Source organism: Diprion similis, chromosome 11, assembly GCF_021155765.1.
Source record: "Diprion similis isolate iyDipSimi1 chromosome 11, iyDipSimi1.1, whole genome shotgun sequence".
Lineage (NCBI taxonomy): Eukaryota > Metazoa > Arthropoda > Insecta > Hymenoptera > Diprionidae > Diprion > Diprion similis.
This window is the reverse complement of record NC_060115.1, coordinates 876,820-896,150: the sequence shown is the minus strand read 5'-3', so window position 1 is coordinate 896,150 and position 19,331 is coordinate 876,820. Positions and strand designations below refer to the sequence as shown.

The 19,331-nt window shown below is 40.9% G+C and overlaps 4 protein-coding genes across 4 annotated transcripts in view; 1 reads left to right on the top strand and 3 right to left on the bottom strand.

Annotated features, from left to right (window-relative positions):
• LOC124412525 (protein O-mannosyl-transferase TMTC1-like) overlaps positions 1-19,331 on the top strand; it is a 143,739-nt gene that overhangs the window by 16,670 nt on the left and 107,738 nt on the right. The gene's annotated exons all lie outside the window — the stretch shown is intronic.
• Positions 1-19,331, bottom strand: part of LOC124412537 — a 35,203-nt gene that overhangs the window by 9,889 nt on the left and 5,983 nt on the right. The window lies entirely within an intron of this gene.
• On the bottom strand, positions 8,045-10,981 carry LOC124412530 (lipase 3-like). The gene is made up of 7 exons (XM_046892479.1): positions 10,933-10,981; positions 9,802-10,010; positions 9,505-9,703; positions 9,052-9,416; positions 8,810-8,968; positions 8,483-8,710; positions 8,045-8,290 (listed from the first exon to the last, which is right to left on the bottom strand). The coding sequence occupies exons 2-7, from the start codon at positions 9,937-9,939 to the stop codon at positions 8,132-8,134; spliced, it is 1,248 nt and encodes a 415-aa protein (XP_046748435.1). The 5' UTR covers positions 9,940-10,010; positions 10,933-10,981; the 3' UTR covers positions 8,045-8,131.
• On the bottom strand, positions 11,992-13,821 carry LOC124412539 (lipase 3-like). Its single transcript, XM_046892496.1, has 6 exons — positions 13,687-13,821; positions 13,390-13,588; positions 12,937-13,301; positions 12,695-12,853; positions 12,368-12,595; positions 11,992-12,174 (listed from the first exon to the last, which is right to left on the bottom strand). Exons 1-6 carry the CDS (start codon positions 13,819-13,821, stop codon positions 12,016-12,018), a joined length of 1,245 nt encoding a protein of 414 aa, XP_046748452.1. The 3' UTR covers positions 11,992-12,015.

The window sequence follows — 19,331 nt, the reverse complement described above, 5'->3', positions numbered from 1 at the left end:
TGTATTTGCCAATTTGGAGCGGACATGGAGTGTCAAACGGATCTGAACGAGCGGTGATGAGAAATCGATGCAAAGCAACCGCGGGGATAAAACGTAACCGCAAAGGTACTCGAGCTGTGTTACACGTAGAATTGTTGAACGGTTTAGAAACTCGAGTGGAAAACCTCGAGAACGCGTTTACACGCGTGTTACACGGATAAATAATCACCCCATTCGCGGTAAACGGGTTCGCGCTGGGATCCGATGGAATCAGAATCCGCGAGTGATTCGAAAATTTTTACTGGAAACGTTGGTACGGAGAAAAAGACACGTGTGCTCTTCACTCAACCTTATATTTATATTGCCGTGTATCGATATTTTATGTCTCGTAAAAATGCCTCGTAGAATCAACGGAAATGTATTTCTTGCGTTATGGTATTTCATCCCAGGCTTTGAATGCATTGATTTTAAATACATTTACGAATAAATTGCGTTAGAAAAATGTAATGGTGGCTTCTTGTGTCGCGCTATTTGAATATAGAAGCATAAAAGTGCACGTCCTTGTGAAAATGAAAAATTTAATCAAGCAAGAATAAAATTGCCTCTATGGAGAGGTAGATGAGTTTATTCTGAGAAATGCAGGTCCAGTTACGTTATAATAATTTTATGAAACGCTGGATTCTGTGGAATGGAAATTCAAATTAGTTCGTGTAAACTTATCTCAGCTTGTCGATCTTTGATGTATGATTTCAATTATCAGGGTCCATAACTATTCACATTGAAAATTGAAATAGAGTGAAAATATTTTCATGGCCAAATCCTTCGAGCTTCAGTTCTAGTATTTACACGGAAAGCTCGTAAAAGTCTCAAGCAATCTTGTTAGGAATTTGGTGATTATCATTCAATATATTTACACTATTCGTTAATGTTATATTATATTAGTTCATTTTCAATGTGCACCTACGCTTGAGAAATCTGTAACATTAAAAGGTCCAGAATTCTTACACGAATTCGGAATCTGAGGAAATCTGGCTCGTCAATAAACTTGATGCAAGTCGGTGTTATCTTTGAAAAAACAACAGTTCATTAGTTGTTTACAGTTCTCAGTCTCGAGGGCCGCGCAATTTTTCCTTCTTCATCTCGCTCCCTTTTTCCCGTTTTCTTTCACCCCTTCCCGTCCCGTCACTTTCTCCCGCCCCTCTTTCACCCACTCAACAGCACACGGCTGAGCTCAAAGTGTACTTCTCTGCGGCTTCGTTCTACTCTCTGTATCCCGCGGGATGACACAAAGCCGTAATCAGCACCGGCACTGGGAAAAAGGTCCGCTCTTTCAGTTGACCACTGAACACGACCGCCGAACCAGGGCGACAAAAAGGCAAGAAAAAAAGGAACTCAAACAGAGGGGTAAAAACACCTCACCATCTCCTTCGCGTTTAACGCGGACAAGTTTAGCGCTTTATTTGACTGTAGTGAGATTGAGATAAAGTCCACCTAGGACCGGAAGTTACCGGGGATCCGCAGGGTCGTATTTATTCTGTTTTACGCCATGCTCGGCTGCTTAGCTCCTAGCGAGTAATTTCTCGTTTCATTAGAGAGCTCGGATGGAGGGGAGAAGCGAATGAAGGATTCTGACACGCCTGAACTACAGTCTGGGCAACGTTTGATAAATTTCTGAAGACCTCGTGGACCAGCGGAGAAGAGAATTCTGGGTTTCTCTGGGTGCGGGGTGCGGGGTCAGGTTTATCTCTCGGCCAAGTTGAAATTACGTTTCCCGGTTTTGGTCATTTGCGTCATTTGGCTACACACTTCTAGACCTATTCGATTCGTACAAGCGCCGCATGATAATTTTCCGTTATTTTTAAGTTTGCGATAATTCAGGAGATTATTGGAAAATGAACAGTCACCTCGTCACTCCATGTATGCGTATATTTAATAGTAGAATAATTTAAAATTCAGCTTTTTTATTGCTTTTCCTTTTCACTTTTACAATTAGTTAGGTTGGACGATTAGTAACGACGGTGAGTGGAACATAAGTAATGATCTCCGAAATCGAATATCGCTGGCTTTTGCCATCCTATCCATCACCATCACCGTGACGCAGTGTCATGTTATGTGTGAGCTCCTCTCTCCAAATCGAACCTATTTTAATAATATACACCTCTACATACGGCGACCGAAGTGAATCGTCAGTGTCGATCGATAGACGAAATGAATCGTATAACCTGAATCGTATCGGCGGAAGCAATGTTCACAAAAGTCCCACGTTACATAAATTCGAGTTATCGATCGTAACGATTCCCCGAATTGCGACGAAAATCACTTCGAAACCAGACCAAGGGTGAAAATAATTTTATCACATAGAATGAAATAGTCGTTGAATTTTTTTCAACGTGCAAGAAGTTTTCTCCTATCCAAAAATTTCGAGCAAAAACACCTGAGGGATAAATCAGGATCAGACGGGGAAGGAATACGGAAACTGGGGACCGATGATTGACCCGAAAACGAAACTACGTCGTCGGAGTTAAGTCGCGTCACTGTATGTTTTACCAGTCTTTGTCCCCTTGATTTATGAGGGCGTAGAACGACGAGTCTCCTTCATGCACAGAAGTGCTTGAATGGGAAATGGTCTCAGTTCAAAGGGCAGCGATAAAGTGCGTCGCAACTCGGGCTTACGTGTACGTTCGAAGCTTTTACGCCGAATCGTGAGCAGCTCGAGTCTCACTCAGCATGACACAAGGCCCACGAATCGGGAAATAATTGTCTTTCTTTGACTTCCCCATCAGCAGGTTGTATCCGTCACCGTTGAACCGAAGCGAAGGCTTCGAAATACACGAGCTTATTGTTCTCTCGACTCTCTCTATCCCACTTGTATGGCAAATCAGCGAGCTTGCAATTTCGAGATGTTAATAGGCAGCCCGAACAATGCCAGGGTGCAGGCTTGATCGTATAATAACGCATCATGCATCGTGACTAGCGACAATAATTATTAATAATAAGGCCAAAATATTCTCACAACAATGGTGTGGGTGTATGTATACGTGTTTGGCCTACCTGTCGCCGGTCTCGTCGCAAGCGTACAATTTAGCTGTAATTATTTTATCCCCATATCGCACGCGATAATCAACCCCCCTGCCTTTTGAATATAGAGATATTGTGTGCATGAATTATAATGCGGAGTTCTTTCAACGGTCTCACGTCCGTTCAGCATTGATCGTTAGCGTGGCTATACAACAAACATTTGACGACTATTAAAAGCGAGTTAAAACTTGCCGGTGAAAAAATAAATGGATGGAGAGAAGCCGAAGAGGGGAAAATAATATAAATGGGTAGAGAAAAATGAATAAATGATGAAATTCCGGCATGTGCGCAGGATATTATACGTATAACTGGTTGGCGGTATGCCTTACGGAAAATGCGAAAATTAGGAATTCCCAGGCGAATCAGCCTCAGTTTTATAATGTATGCAAAAAAGTTTTTCCTCCGTACGCACGTGTATATTGTATATATTCAGCTGCGACGTCTGACACTGGAACCGGAATCGAGGGAAACGATTTCATTTTGGTATTTCTCGTTTTAACACAACGTCAACGAAACTACGTCAGTGTGATCGTTTCGTGGTTAAAATGCAGGCCAAAATCAGTCCAGGATTATTCGAACTGGAAAGAAATGTTTCACGAGTCACGTTGCATCATGTGAATCGATCTGAAAGAACGAAAAAAAGATTTTAACAATTAATATCGAGCCATGATATTGTAACGCAGCTCAGGCACCCATAGAGGCGTGATTTAATTTCTAGAATAAGCGTTGCACACCTTCGCGGACGTTTTGTCAGTTTGCAAAATTGAATTCGTCCCTTCATTTTTCATCTGGATGGAAAATAATGCCGGCTTTTGCCGAGGGACGAAAAAAGAAAAGAGGAGGGGAGGTCTCTTGAATTTTTCATCGAGGCTGCGCATATTTTGGCAAGTCACCCACCGCCAGCCGCTGCACTCGGCCCGCGGTTCAATCAACCAAGCTCCGTTTTGCCTCTTCGGATTTTCAACGTGTCCCCAGGCGAGAACAAGGAGAAGCAAAAAGGCGGGGAAAAAAGATAAATGAAATGTAAAAAAATCGGAAGAACTGAAATGAAAGAAAATCCCGGCTGAATTCGAGGACTCTACAAATAATTCCGACTTCGGATGTATATATAGGGTGACTCGTCGCTTCTCATAATCATCGCCTCACCACGCGAACCACACTTAGGTAGGTATTCCGTTTATTCCGTGCTTTTATTCCTTGACAATGCAACGCGCCCCGCGTCACTAATAGCTCTTGACGATGAGAATATTTTTTTTTTCCCCTCTTTTATATACTTAACTCATCCGCGTTCTTGCTCTCAATCTACGATCCGCAAATATTTCCCAGTCTTCAGCAAATCTGCTGATTAAAGAAGTTGGCGAGAAGAATTGTAAGCCGTTTGTTTTCGCACAAACTTGGTACAACATAAGACTCGCATTACCTTCTGCATCTAAGCTATACGTGAAAATCCAGAAGTAACGAATGTTTCTTTACAGTGCGAATGACTTGGAAAAATTATTTTAGACGAGAGAGAGAGAGAGAGAGAGAGAGAGAGAGAGAGAAAATAATCAAGACCATGGAGAAAATAGCTGGATAAGAAAATCCATAAGGGTTTTTCTATGACCTTAGAGAACCTTGCGTGCGCCGAGAATCAGACTATGGTGGTAAATCACGCCTTCCAAAATCCCGTGGATGTAGCGTAAGGGTTGTTTTTTTTTTTGCGAGCTGATCGGTTGGTTTCTTCACTCTGCCCATCCAGACTTCCTTATCCATCTTTTCTGGCGAGCAAACAAAACCTCTCCGTAATCCGCATGAATACGGGAAAACTTGGCAGGCTGCGTTGTGGATGAGAAGGAACGACGAAGTGAACGGAGTTGCACTTTTCCCGACGAGACTTAACGCGGGGCTGCACCGCCATCGAGTCTTACGGTTGATGAATTGACGCGGCCGCAATCCTCCTGCCCACAGATCTGCACGAAGTTTCTTCTTCTGCTCTCGACTTTCACCCTCGCCTTGCTGTTCCATCTTTTCTCCGCTCTTTTTCCCCAGAGGGTATAATAATTCTGACGGCAGACCGATGTACAAGAAATATCTTGGCCTTCGTTGATAATCGACCGGCGAAGGAAGCTCCGTTCATTTCTTCGCTTCCTTTATTCGCCCCTTTCTTTCTCTCGCTCTTATTCTTCTTCCTCCTCCTCCTCCGCCTCCTCATGGACTTTATCCTAATGACCGAGAATAAAGAAACCCGCAAGAACTAGCTGGAAGAGAAGGACAAATGCTGGATGGAGAAAGGATACACGTGCAACTGCCAGCAGAGTAACTATACTTTGAATTAGAGGTCGGTCCGTTATTCTGCACGACCTCTGAGAATTGAACTGTCAGGTTGAGATTCCGGGCCGGGATGAAAATGTATTACAGTTTATAAATTGGCCCGAGAACAGGGTTTATCGATCATCCAAGTTTTTTTATTGTATCACTTTCTACTCATTTTTTTTTTCTCTTTTCGTCTACAGCCGTGTGTATTTCCATTTTCTTGTATCATCTCCGTCATGTCAATTGAAGAAAATTTCGGAATGCACGAAAAAAAAAAAAATGATATATAATAAAATAGAATAGACTTTATTCTCAGACATCTCGAGGGTAATTGAGGCAAGATAGAAAAGAAAGAAAAGTCGAAAAAGTCAGACGAACAAAAAACATGAATGGGAGAAGATATGGGTGCGTCAGAAGAAAGGTACCATCGAGATATTACACATTGAGCTATCATGTTTTCATCACTATTTGCAATCTGATCTCTAAAATTATAAAACATATGTTGGAGCAGCGTACATTTTCCACTCTCACATTGGAGCGAAATACTTCAATTCCAATGCTTTTTAATCACATGTCGCATTCAAAAGCTGCGTGAAATAATTTAACGATGAATAGAGCAGCGCTGTGCACAACGTCGAAAGCCTTTTTTTTCTTTTTATAATTAGTTTGTGATTTGTGCAGCAGTTTTCCTCTCCTTCTACCTCAACACTAATTATAATTATACATGAATTATAGGTTAAATTGAATTGAACTCATACACGCGTTTAATTCTACGTTCTGATATTATGAACTAGATTGAATTTATTTTTGGTGAAACGGATTTTTCGAAAAATAATGCAACAATTCCATTTTCCATCGGAGATCAAAATTATACGTTTCTCTGTCCGCGATTATAAATGGAGATATCCAATAATAGTTGGCACGTGCTTGAAACTGATAGTACGATCTTTCCTTTACCATTTTCCGTCGAAATTCGAGAATATTTCATCACCCAGCTGAAAACTATGGAGTGTAACCAAGCGGAAAAAGCGTTTCGGTGAAATTTGACTGCGCAGTTAGAATCGCTTGAGTCGCGATAAAGGGAAACAATTAGGAAGAGGAAGAGGAAAGGGAGGATTTGAGTCGCGGGATTCCTCGGCAGTAGCCGGTAACGGCCGGCTCTTACAATTAGTGAGTTTCGAGTTTTACTTCAGCTCCACGAGCAAGCTCAACGGGATAAGTGCAGAGGCTCAGTGGGCGGAGACAACGAGGGCCAGACATCGAATGGCACGTATCATCCCCTAGCTGGGGTGGAAACAACTGAAATCTGAAACAAGAAAGCGATGTGTATGAGCGGCGAAGCGCCAGGGGATAAGCGATAAGCTGCACGCCACGCCGGTTCTACCGGTGCGGTGGACGGAAGATGACAGAAGCATGGAGAACGGGCGAGGATAATGCTTGGGGTGAACGAGAGTGAGAGGGAGGCCGAGATGAACGGGCAATTAGCCGCCAGGGCTCGAATCGCGATACGATCGGCGTTTACCTCCTCGTCTGTACGTCACTTGATAACTTGACAGTAGATATAATGATCGTACTTAACCAGTTCCAGAGGGTGGCTTCAATTTCGATTTCGATCCCGTAGATGGGTTTACGGCTTCGCGTGTTTCCGTCAAGTGCCCCCCCCCCCCCTCCCTCCCTCAGGGAGGGTGAGAAACATCACTCAAGTCGTCCTTATACTGATAAAGTTGATGTGATAAATGTTATAAAAAATGGTCAAATAAATCATGTGATAAATCGTACGAAGTTATGAAAGAAATCAGCGTCACCTTTATTAGGTAATTTATTATGTATTTCATTGTGTGATTTGTTATACGAGTTATCAGCTTGATTTCAAGTACATCATTCGATATCCGATTTAAAATACAATAATTGATACTGTCAGATTTCGGAGGAAAAGAAAGTTTTGCGTTAGGTTTGAAACCCACGTCCGTCGTAGCTAAGGTCGGTCGGAAAAAATCAGTTTTACAATAATAAATCTCAACTGCGTTGAGGAAATTTGGATCAGAATACACAATAAATTATCGGGTGAAAGTAACGTTAATGATTTTTCAGAAGATTTATCGTATAAAGTTTTTGAGTAGGGTGGCGACTATTGATCAATTTTATAACTGCCATTTTTTGAACGGTGAAAAAAAGTTCTTTGTTCTTGTTGACGGGAACTCAGGAGTGGGTCGGACAACACAGTTTGTTGCTGTTTGTACTATAATTCCACAGTGATCACGAACACGCGAGAATAAAGGTTAGGTTAAGTATATTAATGCCCATAGCAATGTTGGACAACTAGGGTCAGAAATACATATGAGCTTTACAAATCACAGTAGGTGACAATCAAAGACCTGAATAAATTCATATGTAACAAGACAGCCAAGAAAGAAAAAACAAAAATCAAAGACCAATAAACGTAAGTACAGCGATACAGAACAAGAAATAAAAATGAACTGTAAATAGAGAGAAGTCAGGTCACGTAAAATCACTAAAACGTAAAATAATATAAAATAGAATAAAGCAGATTAAAATAAGGTAAAATAAAATGACATGTAGTAAAGTAAAACAAGATCAAATACCAAAACCGATTAAATAGAATATAATAAAATAAACCAAGATAAAATAAATTAAAGTAGAATAAAATAAAAAATAAAAAAAAGTGTCACTACGGTCTGTATTAATCAAGTACATATTGTTATGATAAAGTTCTCGATTGGTGGTACAGTTATTGAAAAAAATTAGGTGATTCGTCGTACAATTAGTCACTGTAGTTTGCTTTTATCCTAGAAATGACAGGATCATAAACGAATTCCTTGGCAGTGATACCCCAGAGGTAATCAACGTGATTCCACTTCTTATAAGGCACTCGGTACATCTCAATTGGGTTTCCAAGCTCAGTGTAGTGCTTCTCAACATCCTATAAAAATGGCGGAATAAACTTAGTTGTGGAATTGGTATTTTAGTCAAATTACTCGCAGGATAATTCCACGACTGAAATTGATAATGGATTGACCGAGGAAGAACAAACGAATCATCGATATCAGACCATACAAGACCTTCCGTAACAGCAGGACTTGGGAATTATACTGAGCCCCTTTAGTTGACTTACTTCTACAGCAGAAAAATAGTCATTGGTACTGTAGAACACGTGAACAGGAGCAGTCACCGCGGTGAGATTGTAGTCCGGTGCCTCGATGGACCCGTAGTTGAACAAATTCGATATCCAATCCTGGTCGTAATACCCAAACTTGCCAGATCGAATAAGTTGAGCGTAGTGAAGAATTTGGCGAGTTGAGGCTCCAGCTGGGGTGTGTCCAAAGATAGCTGACAGCATGGTCTGTTGATCATGAGTGGATCGAATCGTAATTCAACATAATGGTGAAACAGGTGTAATTTGAAATTCGCTGGTTTTCCTATTAGGTTCGGATAAACTTACTTGGTTCAAGTTACTTATGTCGAACCCGGTAATCAAGAATAGGACGTTACTGCAAAGGTATCGCGTTAGAGCGTCTTCGTTGCAGTAAACTGACCCAATTTTCGTAAGGAAACTGCCGTTTGGTAAGAACTCGTACGCACCGATGAGTTTGAGGAGATGCTGAAAAAAGTCTTTAACGTAATAACAGAGCGATTCGCGTTACACTGAGGAACGTCAAGTTGTAATTAAAAGATATCACTTGCCGACAATCCATATTCGAATTGGTCAACAAATTGCAACAACACACTTTTGCAATGTGACACATAAGCAATAGGTGCTAGAGAGAACATGACTTTAATCTTGTCATTGTATTCGGGCCGCAAAGAGGCCATGACGTAGAACGTTGTTGTGCCTTGACTGTGACCTATGAATATCACTTTCTCCTGACCCGTCACTTCAAGAGCGTAATCTATCATGGCGGGCTGATCGTAATAACCAATTTCATGCCAGTCAAAGTACCAGAAGTCTGGGCCAGTAAAGTCTGTCAAGGTAGTGTGATTTCTGGAGTATTTAGTTCCTCTCGCATTGCCCAACCACACGTCGTATCCGGCATCGGCTAAGATGTAAGCTGAAGAAAACAAAGGAGACGTTGTTCACCGAACTTACACGTTTTAAGATGTATCGGATGTACGTTATTAAATCGGCCGGCAACTCACCGAAACCTTTTTCAGGTCCCATGATCACCCAATCAGCAGCACTACCCAGCAATGCGTGCATGAGTAACACGACAGGTTTGTCATCGGATGCGGGGCTCGTAGGAGTTGCAGGGATACGGTGCATTTGCAGAATGTAGCCATCCTCGGTCGTCACGTAGTGGATCTCGGCCGTGTACCCGTTTTGGGCAATCAATTCGGGCTTTAGAAAACAGAAGAATCAGTCGAGGGACAACACAAGATCCGAACTCTCTGCAATCCTTGTGCTGGACAAAAATTTATCTGTAAACTCATACTTACGACAGTTGCATACACGTCACTAGTCACACTGGCCTTAAGAGCCTCCACTTCATCTTCAGTCCACACCTTCTCCTCGGCATCGTCGTCCGCAATTGCAAAGCCGACAGAAGCCACGACCAGAATGAGCAGTAACTTCATGACTGCTGTCAATGACCACGAATGCAAACCTCGATTTCGGTTGGCCCAATATACTGATTCTGTACGATGAACTATGGCGATAACGGATTTCCTTTATTCAATATCGTTATCCTATATTGTTGTGATCTTAGATTCACAATCGGATCATTTTCAACAATGGCTCCATTGAAACAATCAACGAAAAGTTATAACAAGTTTATAATGAACTCAGATTTTGTCAACTGGTAACTTGAACTTCAACAATTACGTGATAATAGTCTTCCACTAATATGCCCGATATTTCTAATGCGCAATATCATCACTATTTAATCAATCCATTTATTACTGTGGATCAAGCACGATTTCCATTCAAAATAGCAATGTAATAAATATTCTGAAAAACCACGTAGGCATTTATATGGTCTACGGAGCGAAGTTATGAATTCTCTTCATTGTTTAACGCATTACTTATCCTGTTCAAAATCTTACGATTTTTTAATCTTCAAAATTATCTTTCATGAATCGAAGGAAAGAGAAGCTTCCCTTCAATTATGTTTATACGTTAATCTGTGCAAGTCAGATTTCTTCGAAAAATCGAGGATAATTTTGCTACTAGTGATCGATTATCCAAACGGAGGGTGAAGAAGCATGAAGTTTCTGATGTAGGTTTCTGAATTGTAAAATGGAAAAATAAATTATTCGCAAAAGAAGAATCATAAATGATGGAAAAAAGTACGCCAAAATTTTCTGACACCGAGTAACGCGAAATTAAAAACAAATTACTCGTTGACACTCATCGTATTGCGTGTGGCTATTGCGTTCAATTCTATACTTAGGGGTACTATAAAAATCCCTGAGAAGATGTCAGGGTATATGTATACAAAGGTTCTAATGTAAAGGAATCACACCGTCAGAAGTCGGTAGTCAATCGCGGTCACTTGGATCGAGAAAGAATAATCGTCGACGGAACAAAAATCCATAAAAAATGGCGAAGGTTTTTTTTTGTCAACTTACCAGGATTACTCCTGGCGCATAATCGAGAGATAATACCAAAGTAATAGAATGTTTTTGCAGGACGGAACCAACTGTGATAATAAACTAACTGTAAATTAGGAAGGATTGCTCCAGTATTTATAGGTGAATTTGACTTGCCACTGGTTCACAATCAATCTCACGAGTTTGCAATGAATTTTGTCACGCTTTTAAACTAACAGAACTTTATTACCAGCTATATTACTAACAAAATCTACACCCGATAAATTTTTTCACGTTTTTGCACTAACAGAACTTTTACTGCAACATCCTAGATTAAACACAATACCGTGACTAGCGATACGAATCAGCAAAAGTCAGAAAGCTAATACGGTTATATCCTATTTGAAGGTTTCAAATTTATGACTTTGATTTCGCGAAACAAAGTTGTACGTTCACATAGTATATTATGAATTTGGATTTCATTCTGGAAATCCACCTTGTCCAAATAACTTGGAAAAAATGATCTAAATTTCTGGAACGAGAAAATCTGGAAACCATGCGGTTGGGAATTTTTTTTTTATTTTCCTTGGAAAGCGTGAACATTCCCAAAAATTTTTTGTTCCGGTTATTTTTCGAAAAATACCACCGCTGTGGATGTTATAGCCAATTGAAAAATACCAATTTTCGAGAATATGGATAGGCAAAATAATTTAGAAAACCAATAGAAGTGGCAAACCTGGGAAACCTATTCGAAAAACAGCCAAACATGTCATCATTTTTTTTGGGAGCACTATCGAGGGAAAAACTGCCAAAAGGATGGTCGTCGGTAACCTTAACCGATTAGGTGATGTGAGAGAAAATCCCCCATATGAAAATTTCAAGACGTTTATGGCCATGAAACGCTTTGGCAACTACGTATTTTGAGTTAACATCAAAGTATTCTAGATGAAAGTGTTACGTATCTGTTTCATTTTTTCCCACGTCAATAAAGTATGAGGTTATTGCTGAAATGGTGTTTAATTACTCGGTTACTCGAGTATGTGTTGTTATAACAAAGTTCCTGTTCGGTATCGCAGCTTGGCGGTAAAGTTATTGAAAAAAATTAGGTGATTCGTCGTACAATTAGTCACTGTAATTTGCTTCTATCGTAGAAATGACGTGATCGTAAACAAGTTCCTTAGCAGTGATACCCCAGAGGTAATCAACGTGATTCCAATTCTCATCAGGCACTCGGTACATCTCTATTGGGTTCCCAAGCTCAGTGTAGTGCTTCTCAACATCCTATAAAAATGGCGAAACGAAGTGAGTCGTGGAATGGGTATTTTAGTCGAATTACTCACAGGATAATTCCAGGACTGAAATTGATAATGGATTCTCCGAAGAAGAATTGAACGTCTCATCGATTTGAGATCATGCAAGAACTTTCATAACAGCAGGACTTGGGAAGCGTACTAAGCCGCTTTAGTTGACTTACTTCTACAGCAGACATATAGTCATTGGCACCGTAGATCACGTGAACAGGAGCAGTAATCGCACTGAGATTGTAGTTCGGTGCTTCGATAGACCCGTACTTGTACAAATTCGATATCATATCCTGGTCGTAATACCCAAACTTGCCAGATCGAACTTCTTGAGCATAGTGAACGATTTGGCGAGTTGAGGCTCCAGCTGGGGTATGTCCAAAGATAGTTGGCAGCATGGTCTGTCGATCATGAATGGCTCGAATTGTAATCAAACAGAATCGTTAAACAAGTATAATTTAAATTTCGCTGGATTTCCGACTAGGTACGGATGAACTTACAATGTTCAAGTTAGCTTTGTCGAACCCGACCAATAAGAATAGGGCGTTACTGCAAAGGTATTGCGTTAGAGCATCGTCGTCGCAGTAAGTAGATCCAATTTCAGTAACGAAATCGCCGTTTGGAAAGAACTCGTACTCACCGATGAGCTCAAAGAGATCCTAAAAAAAGTTTTTTATGTCATAACCGAACGGTTCGTGTGACACTGACGAACGCCAAATTGCAATTGAAAAATATTAGTCACCGTCAAATAACTCTCGAATTTGGCGGCAAATTGCAACACCGGACTCTTCAAATTTGTCATATAAGCAACGGGTGCCAGAGAAAACATGACTTTAATCTTGTCATTATATTCGGGCCGCAAAGAGGCCATGACGTAGAACGTTGTTGTGCCTTGACTGTGACCTATGAATATCACTTTTTCCTGACCCGTCACTTCAAGAGCGTAATCTATCATGGCGGGCTGATCGTAATAACCAATTTCATGCCAGTCAAAGTACCAGAAGTCTGGGCCAGTAAAATTTGTCAAGGTAGTGTGATTTCTGGAGTATTTATTTCCTCTCGCATTACCCAACCACACGTCGTATCCGGCATCGGCTAAGATGTAAGCTGAAGAAAACAAAGGAGACGTTGTTCACCGAACTTACACGTTTTAAGATGTATCGGAAGTACGTTATTAAATCGGCCGTCAACTCACCGAAACCTTTTCCAGGTCCCATGATCACGAAGTCAGCGGAACTACACACCGTTCCGTGCATGAGGAATACGACAGGTTTGTCATCGGATGCGGGGCTCGTAGGAGTTGCAGGGATACGGTGCATTTGCAGAATGTAGCCATCCTCGGTCGTCACGTAGTGGATCTCGGCCGTGTACCCGTTTTGGGCAATCAATTCGGGCTTTAGAAAACAGAAGAATCAGCCAAGGGACAACACAAGATCCGAACTCTCTGCAATCCTTGTGATGGACGAAAATTTATTGGTAAACTTATACTCACGACAGTTGCATTCACGTCGCTAGTCGCAGTGGCCATAAGAGCCTCCACTTCATCTTCAGTCCACACTTTCTCGGCATCGTCGTCCGCAATTGCAGAACCGACTAAAGCCACGACCAGAATGAGCTGTAACTTCATGACTGCTGTCAATGACCACAAATGCAAACCTCGATATCCGTTGGCCTAATATACTGATTCTCTACGATCAACTATTGCGATAAAAGATTATTTTCATCAAATATCGTTATCCGAATGGTGTAATCTTGGATTCGAATTCGATCATCTTTCAACAATAGCTCCGTTGACAAAAATCGACGAGAAATTGCAATAAGTTACTAATGAACTCAGATTTTGTCAGCAGATAGCTTGACGCTTAACAATCACGTAATAATAGTCTTTTACCCATAATCACTAATTAATCAATCCATTTATCACTGTTCAAGCCTCATAAAAGGGAAGGTCGTACCTTGTAATGAGAAGTATAAAGATTGCAAGAGACGAAAAATTATTATTATACTACTACAATATAAGTTTCTTGTCCTAAGTTCACATTTTAATCACGGATGAGAGAAGCACGTAGTCTTCAGCTGTTCATTGCATAGAAAAAAACCAGTCTGATAAAGTCTAGGTTATAAGAATTCATAATAGTGTACAGTTTATCCGAATCTTGATTCATCTGGTGATCCATATAGTCATTTCGAAAATATCTATAAAACTGACCATTCAAATAAAAAAGGAGCAAACACAAATGTCAAACTTAAGAGTTGAGCGGAGTTGTGTGAAAAATTTGAGTAAATGAAAGTGAGTAAAATATAAAAAATATAACGCATATTTGTCCACTAAGCTGCTTACAGTTTTGCAGTACAAAGAAAATGATTAGCAAGTTTTATTATACCTTGGAACCTAATTAGCGATGATGCTTATCACATGCTTCACACGAGTGTTTGATCCAAGTTTCGGTGTTTAAAGATTTCCATAAATCGGTCATATTGATTTTTTGAAGTAAATTCTTGAATCAAGTAATCCAATTGTATTTCTTTCCAATTTGTGAATATTTGAAAACAGATATTCGCCTCATTTAACGCAGTTGAGATTTATTACTGTGAAAATGATTCTTTCTATACAAAGGCCGTGGCTAAAGTGGTAGAGTGACTGGCTCAAACTGCGATGGACGTGGGTCCGAGCTCAACAAAAATCTCTTATTTCCCTTCGAAATCTGATAATATCAAAAATTGTATTTTAAATCAGATATCAAATGATGTACTTGATATCAAGCTGATAACTCGTATAACAAATCACACAATAAAATATATCATAAATTACCTAATAAAGGCGAAGCTGATTTCTTTCATAACTGCGCACGATTTATCACAGGATTTATTTTACGATTATTCAGAACATTTATCATATCAACTTCTTCAATGTGCTCCGAGTTGTCCGATACTTTATAGCGATGGCATGATCTCGTGATCGTTACGAGCGAACGGCTTTCGCAGTGTATCAAACAGTCTGGACTCTAATGTCTCATTAACGTCTCCAGCACTCCTTATTTCCATTACAATCGCTTGACATACACTTCGATCTGAAAGCGGAATAAATTTGCCCGATTTGCACCTGGTCTTAGCGACTTGGCAATATTCAACCGGGGGATTGGGTGTTCAAAAATCTAATGACGTTTTCATTAACCAAATCATAAGAAATGGTAGTTTGAGCCGAGGCATTCCAAGGCCGAGGAATATGAGGAGGGAACGCGACTACAATGAAGACAGGGATTCGTTATAATGGTCAGCGATAAACGTTTATTCTTGACATTGTTCGCTGCATTATCAGTAGACGTTGTAATCTGAGACCGCAGCTATTTATACGAGCAAGTGAAGAGCGCGCGTTAACTGCAAAATGCATTAGCGCTCTAATTTCCGTGACCTTTCCGGTAATGATAATTTTTTTCCACCTGTTAATATAGGATAACAAACCAAGCATATCCATTAGTTTAACACATAATCCAACCCTCCAACCCAGACGTCATACTCACCCTCCATGGACGAGGGTAGTAATTTTGATGGAAGTGTGAAGAGTCGCTTGGAAGTCACCATTGCTTTGTCCCGCGCGAAGTTAAGAACAAAATTTATTTTTCTTCTGGCCTTCACGTCGGAACAATTGGCCATGCGATCGGCTATCAGGATGAAGTGAATTCAGTCGGTGAGTGGTGGTCCGTTGTTTGCAGTAGCTGTAATGCGGTGCAACCGGATGTCGATATGGTGGTCGTTGTCGTTGAGTCGCCAGCCCATGGAACTCGTTGGGCTCTGCCACACGGAATCGTGTCGAGTCGTTCGGTATGTAGTTGTAAAGTAAAGCCTGGTGATGCTGAAAATTGTACACGTGTCACCTGCAGCAAGGAGCTCTTACGATTTCCTCAGCGTTGGCTATTATACTTGCAGGTTTCTTTCCTGACTTTTGCCTTTACTTTTGTTTCTCGTTTTTGTTTTCGTGCTTTATTTCCTCTCTTGACTCAAGTCTGCCGCTGATTTTTCCCCCCTTCTTCACCAAGGAATTCATACGTCCGTATTGTTTTTACCAGAAACAATGACGTCGCTCCACTTGAACTCCGTTTCAAATCACGAACGAACTCTGGCCAACGGCTAATTACCAATTAGGCTTTTCCCTCACTTCGAATTCATTATTGGACCTCTGGAAGTTTTTCCTCTTCTTTTTTTCAAGTCACGATCGATGGCGCCACGTGAATTCGAGACGTTGGCCAAGTTATTTTGAGCACAGCACTAGTAAATTCCAGATATCCAAGTGGGCGTAGCAATAAATTCGCTGAATCCATTGCGTTGTTGAACTGGTTACGACGGACTCCAATAATCAATCATCAATCATCCAGATCTTTGATCAGAGAAAGACGCCAACGGATTGAGATAAGACGAAGGTCTTGACAGGCGTGTGGGAATAGAACTCTCCGAAATAAAAAGGTGCGAAAACCGCTGGAACACAATACACCAGACGAGCACTAAATTAGAAATTTCGTATCACCATACATGCTTGAGTCTATCCAATATAACATATCCAGATGCAGGACTTTCGTAAAATGACATTTCTACACGTCTCACTGTGAGTTTCGGAGCTGAAAATTGTGAGTCGAAAGACTCGCTTTTATTTGCTTTAAGTCTTTCATCCCCCGAACAAGGAGGTGTTCTAGCCGAGTAGTGAGTCACCGACACGCACTATACAGAAGCAATAGCATAGCTTCACCCAGCTCGCATGTTTTAAACTCGGTACAAACTTTTCAGAAATGGTCTATACTCCAGCAGTTTAGGCAACACTGTGAGACACGATTGGGATGCTTTTGGTCTCGTCTTCTTCGTTGTTTCTCGGGCAAAGTTGCCACTGAAGAAAGTTCAAGTGACGACGTTTCTATGTCTCTCATTCCTTTACTATACTCACGCAAGGATACCTCGTTTTAGGGGTGCGAGTACAAAAACGGGGAAAATGAGTTGAAAAAACGGAGAAAGAGATCCATCCCCGTTTTCCAGAAAGAAAGAGAGAAAGAAAGAGAGAGATGGAGAGAAAAAAAGTAAAAAGAAAATGCCGTGTTTTTGCCTTACCCGCAGCCCGTTCCCCAAATTGGGTTAGGTACAGAAGTTCATGCGATGAAATTTTGATAACACCTAACAAACAGGATCCTCGCCGACCGGCGGGTGAATCGCCCAAATTCCACATCTCCGTATCGCGGTGCGTACCGGCATTCGCATTCAACTCCACAAAAGTAATTTACACTTTTCTTACCGTGGATGCGCTGGGTGCGAATATGGCGAATTCAACCGTAGTTTATTCGTTTTTGGTAAAGCAACTCGCGAATGCGAAATAAGAGTTTGAGTTTTTACTAGTCTGATAGTAAGAAAAACTGAAGGCAAACTTACATACGTGATATTTGCTGGAAACGATGTTTGCGGTTTTTAATTAATGGATTCACTTCAGGAATTAAATCCACTGATCGATAGAACGCATTGAGCACGTCTGCCTTTCATTACATACGGACAATATTTTCACCTCGGCTTAGATGCGGCTGCAGCATCGAGGGTTGGTATCATGTACTTTAGAACACATGTGTGTATGTTGTACCATACACGCTGTACGATGATGCGGAACAATTGAAATGGGTTTTGTTATTGAGGAACAAACAAAGCCTAACCAACAGTTTTTCTGCAGGTATACATATATTCATACTCGCGAGGTGATCATTCATTCGCCTACTCTTAACCGGATGAATCAGGCCATGAGAATCATCGTATACTTTTATATAATAACTTTTGTATAATATCCTATTCACCATAACATTTTTATAAGCGCGATGAATGAAAGCTAGAATTAAGAAAAACTCAGCTACCTTCTTTGATAAATTATTGGAGCCTTGTCACAGGGATTGATAATGCGAAAGGACAACATCAATTTAATTACAGACTTTATGAAGTACATGTGACACACGAAACACAAATGGAGTAAATTAGTGTAACGAAATTTGATACAACGGCTGGCTTATATCTTTACGACGAACGTTACGTGTTCATTAGAGCTTCAGAAATTTGTTCTCGAGATTAATTTGTGGATACATAGAAGACGACGCTGTGCGGCATAATATCGTTCAGAAGTTACCACGAGTAAAAATACACGATTCGAGTGTATTCACACCGCCTTCCAAAACCATAACACAATTGCTTGATCCTCTGTAAAAAATTGGCGAACCTTACCAAGTCGCTGTCGCCCATTTATATCGCCGTAGCTACTACCATCAAATTTTCGTAAGATGTGCGTATTACGGAGTGATTTCGTAATAGCTTACATATATAGAAGGTATATTTGATGGGAAGCAGACGAAGCAATGCGACATCGTGAAATCCTCGGAGAGCTTTCGCATCCCTTCGAAGAATTTATTCTCTACAGCGTTAAATTTTTCACAAGATCTTCGGTTAGTTTCGATCCACCAACGAATTGGCACTCGAACATGACGTTCACAGCGTTTCGTTAGTGAGCTGATTACTCCGCCAGTTGTCCATCCACACACATACACAGTCCGAGGGCTGAATCAGGACTCCAGGCAGTTAACCAATTTTGGAGAGTGATTAATTGACGACGAGCTTACCGCTAACGATTCCCCTGCGATATGCTTTATACGCTGCGGTGCAGTCCCTGCAACACTTCCAGGATTAATTTGGACTTCGAGATTTGAACCAGCGTCAGCTTCCCGGTCAGCTGATCGCGAAAGCTCGAAGCTCGATATGGAAAAGCTGTGATTTCGGAGTAGGTAAAAAATCGGCACGAACAAGGCGTGATGTTCGAAGGGTGCGCAGCATCATCAATTTCAGGAGTAGAGAATAGGGGCAAAGGAATGACGGTTGATGAAAGTGAGGATGAAAAATGCCGGAGACCGAGACAGAAAGGGAACGAACTCGAGCTTTGTAAAATGACGAATGCAATCCCCTGTCACAAGGTCTGGTTATACACACCCATATATATAGGTATATATATATTTATATATATGATGTAACTCACGGAGTTATACAGTCTGGAAGCACATTTCTACGGGACTTCATACATCACTTGTCCCCAGTTTCATTCCGCGTTATGAACCCATGGCTGACTCGGTATAC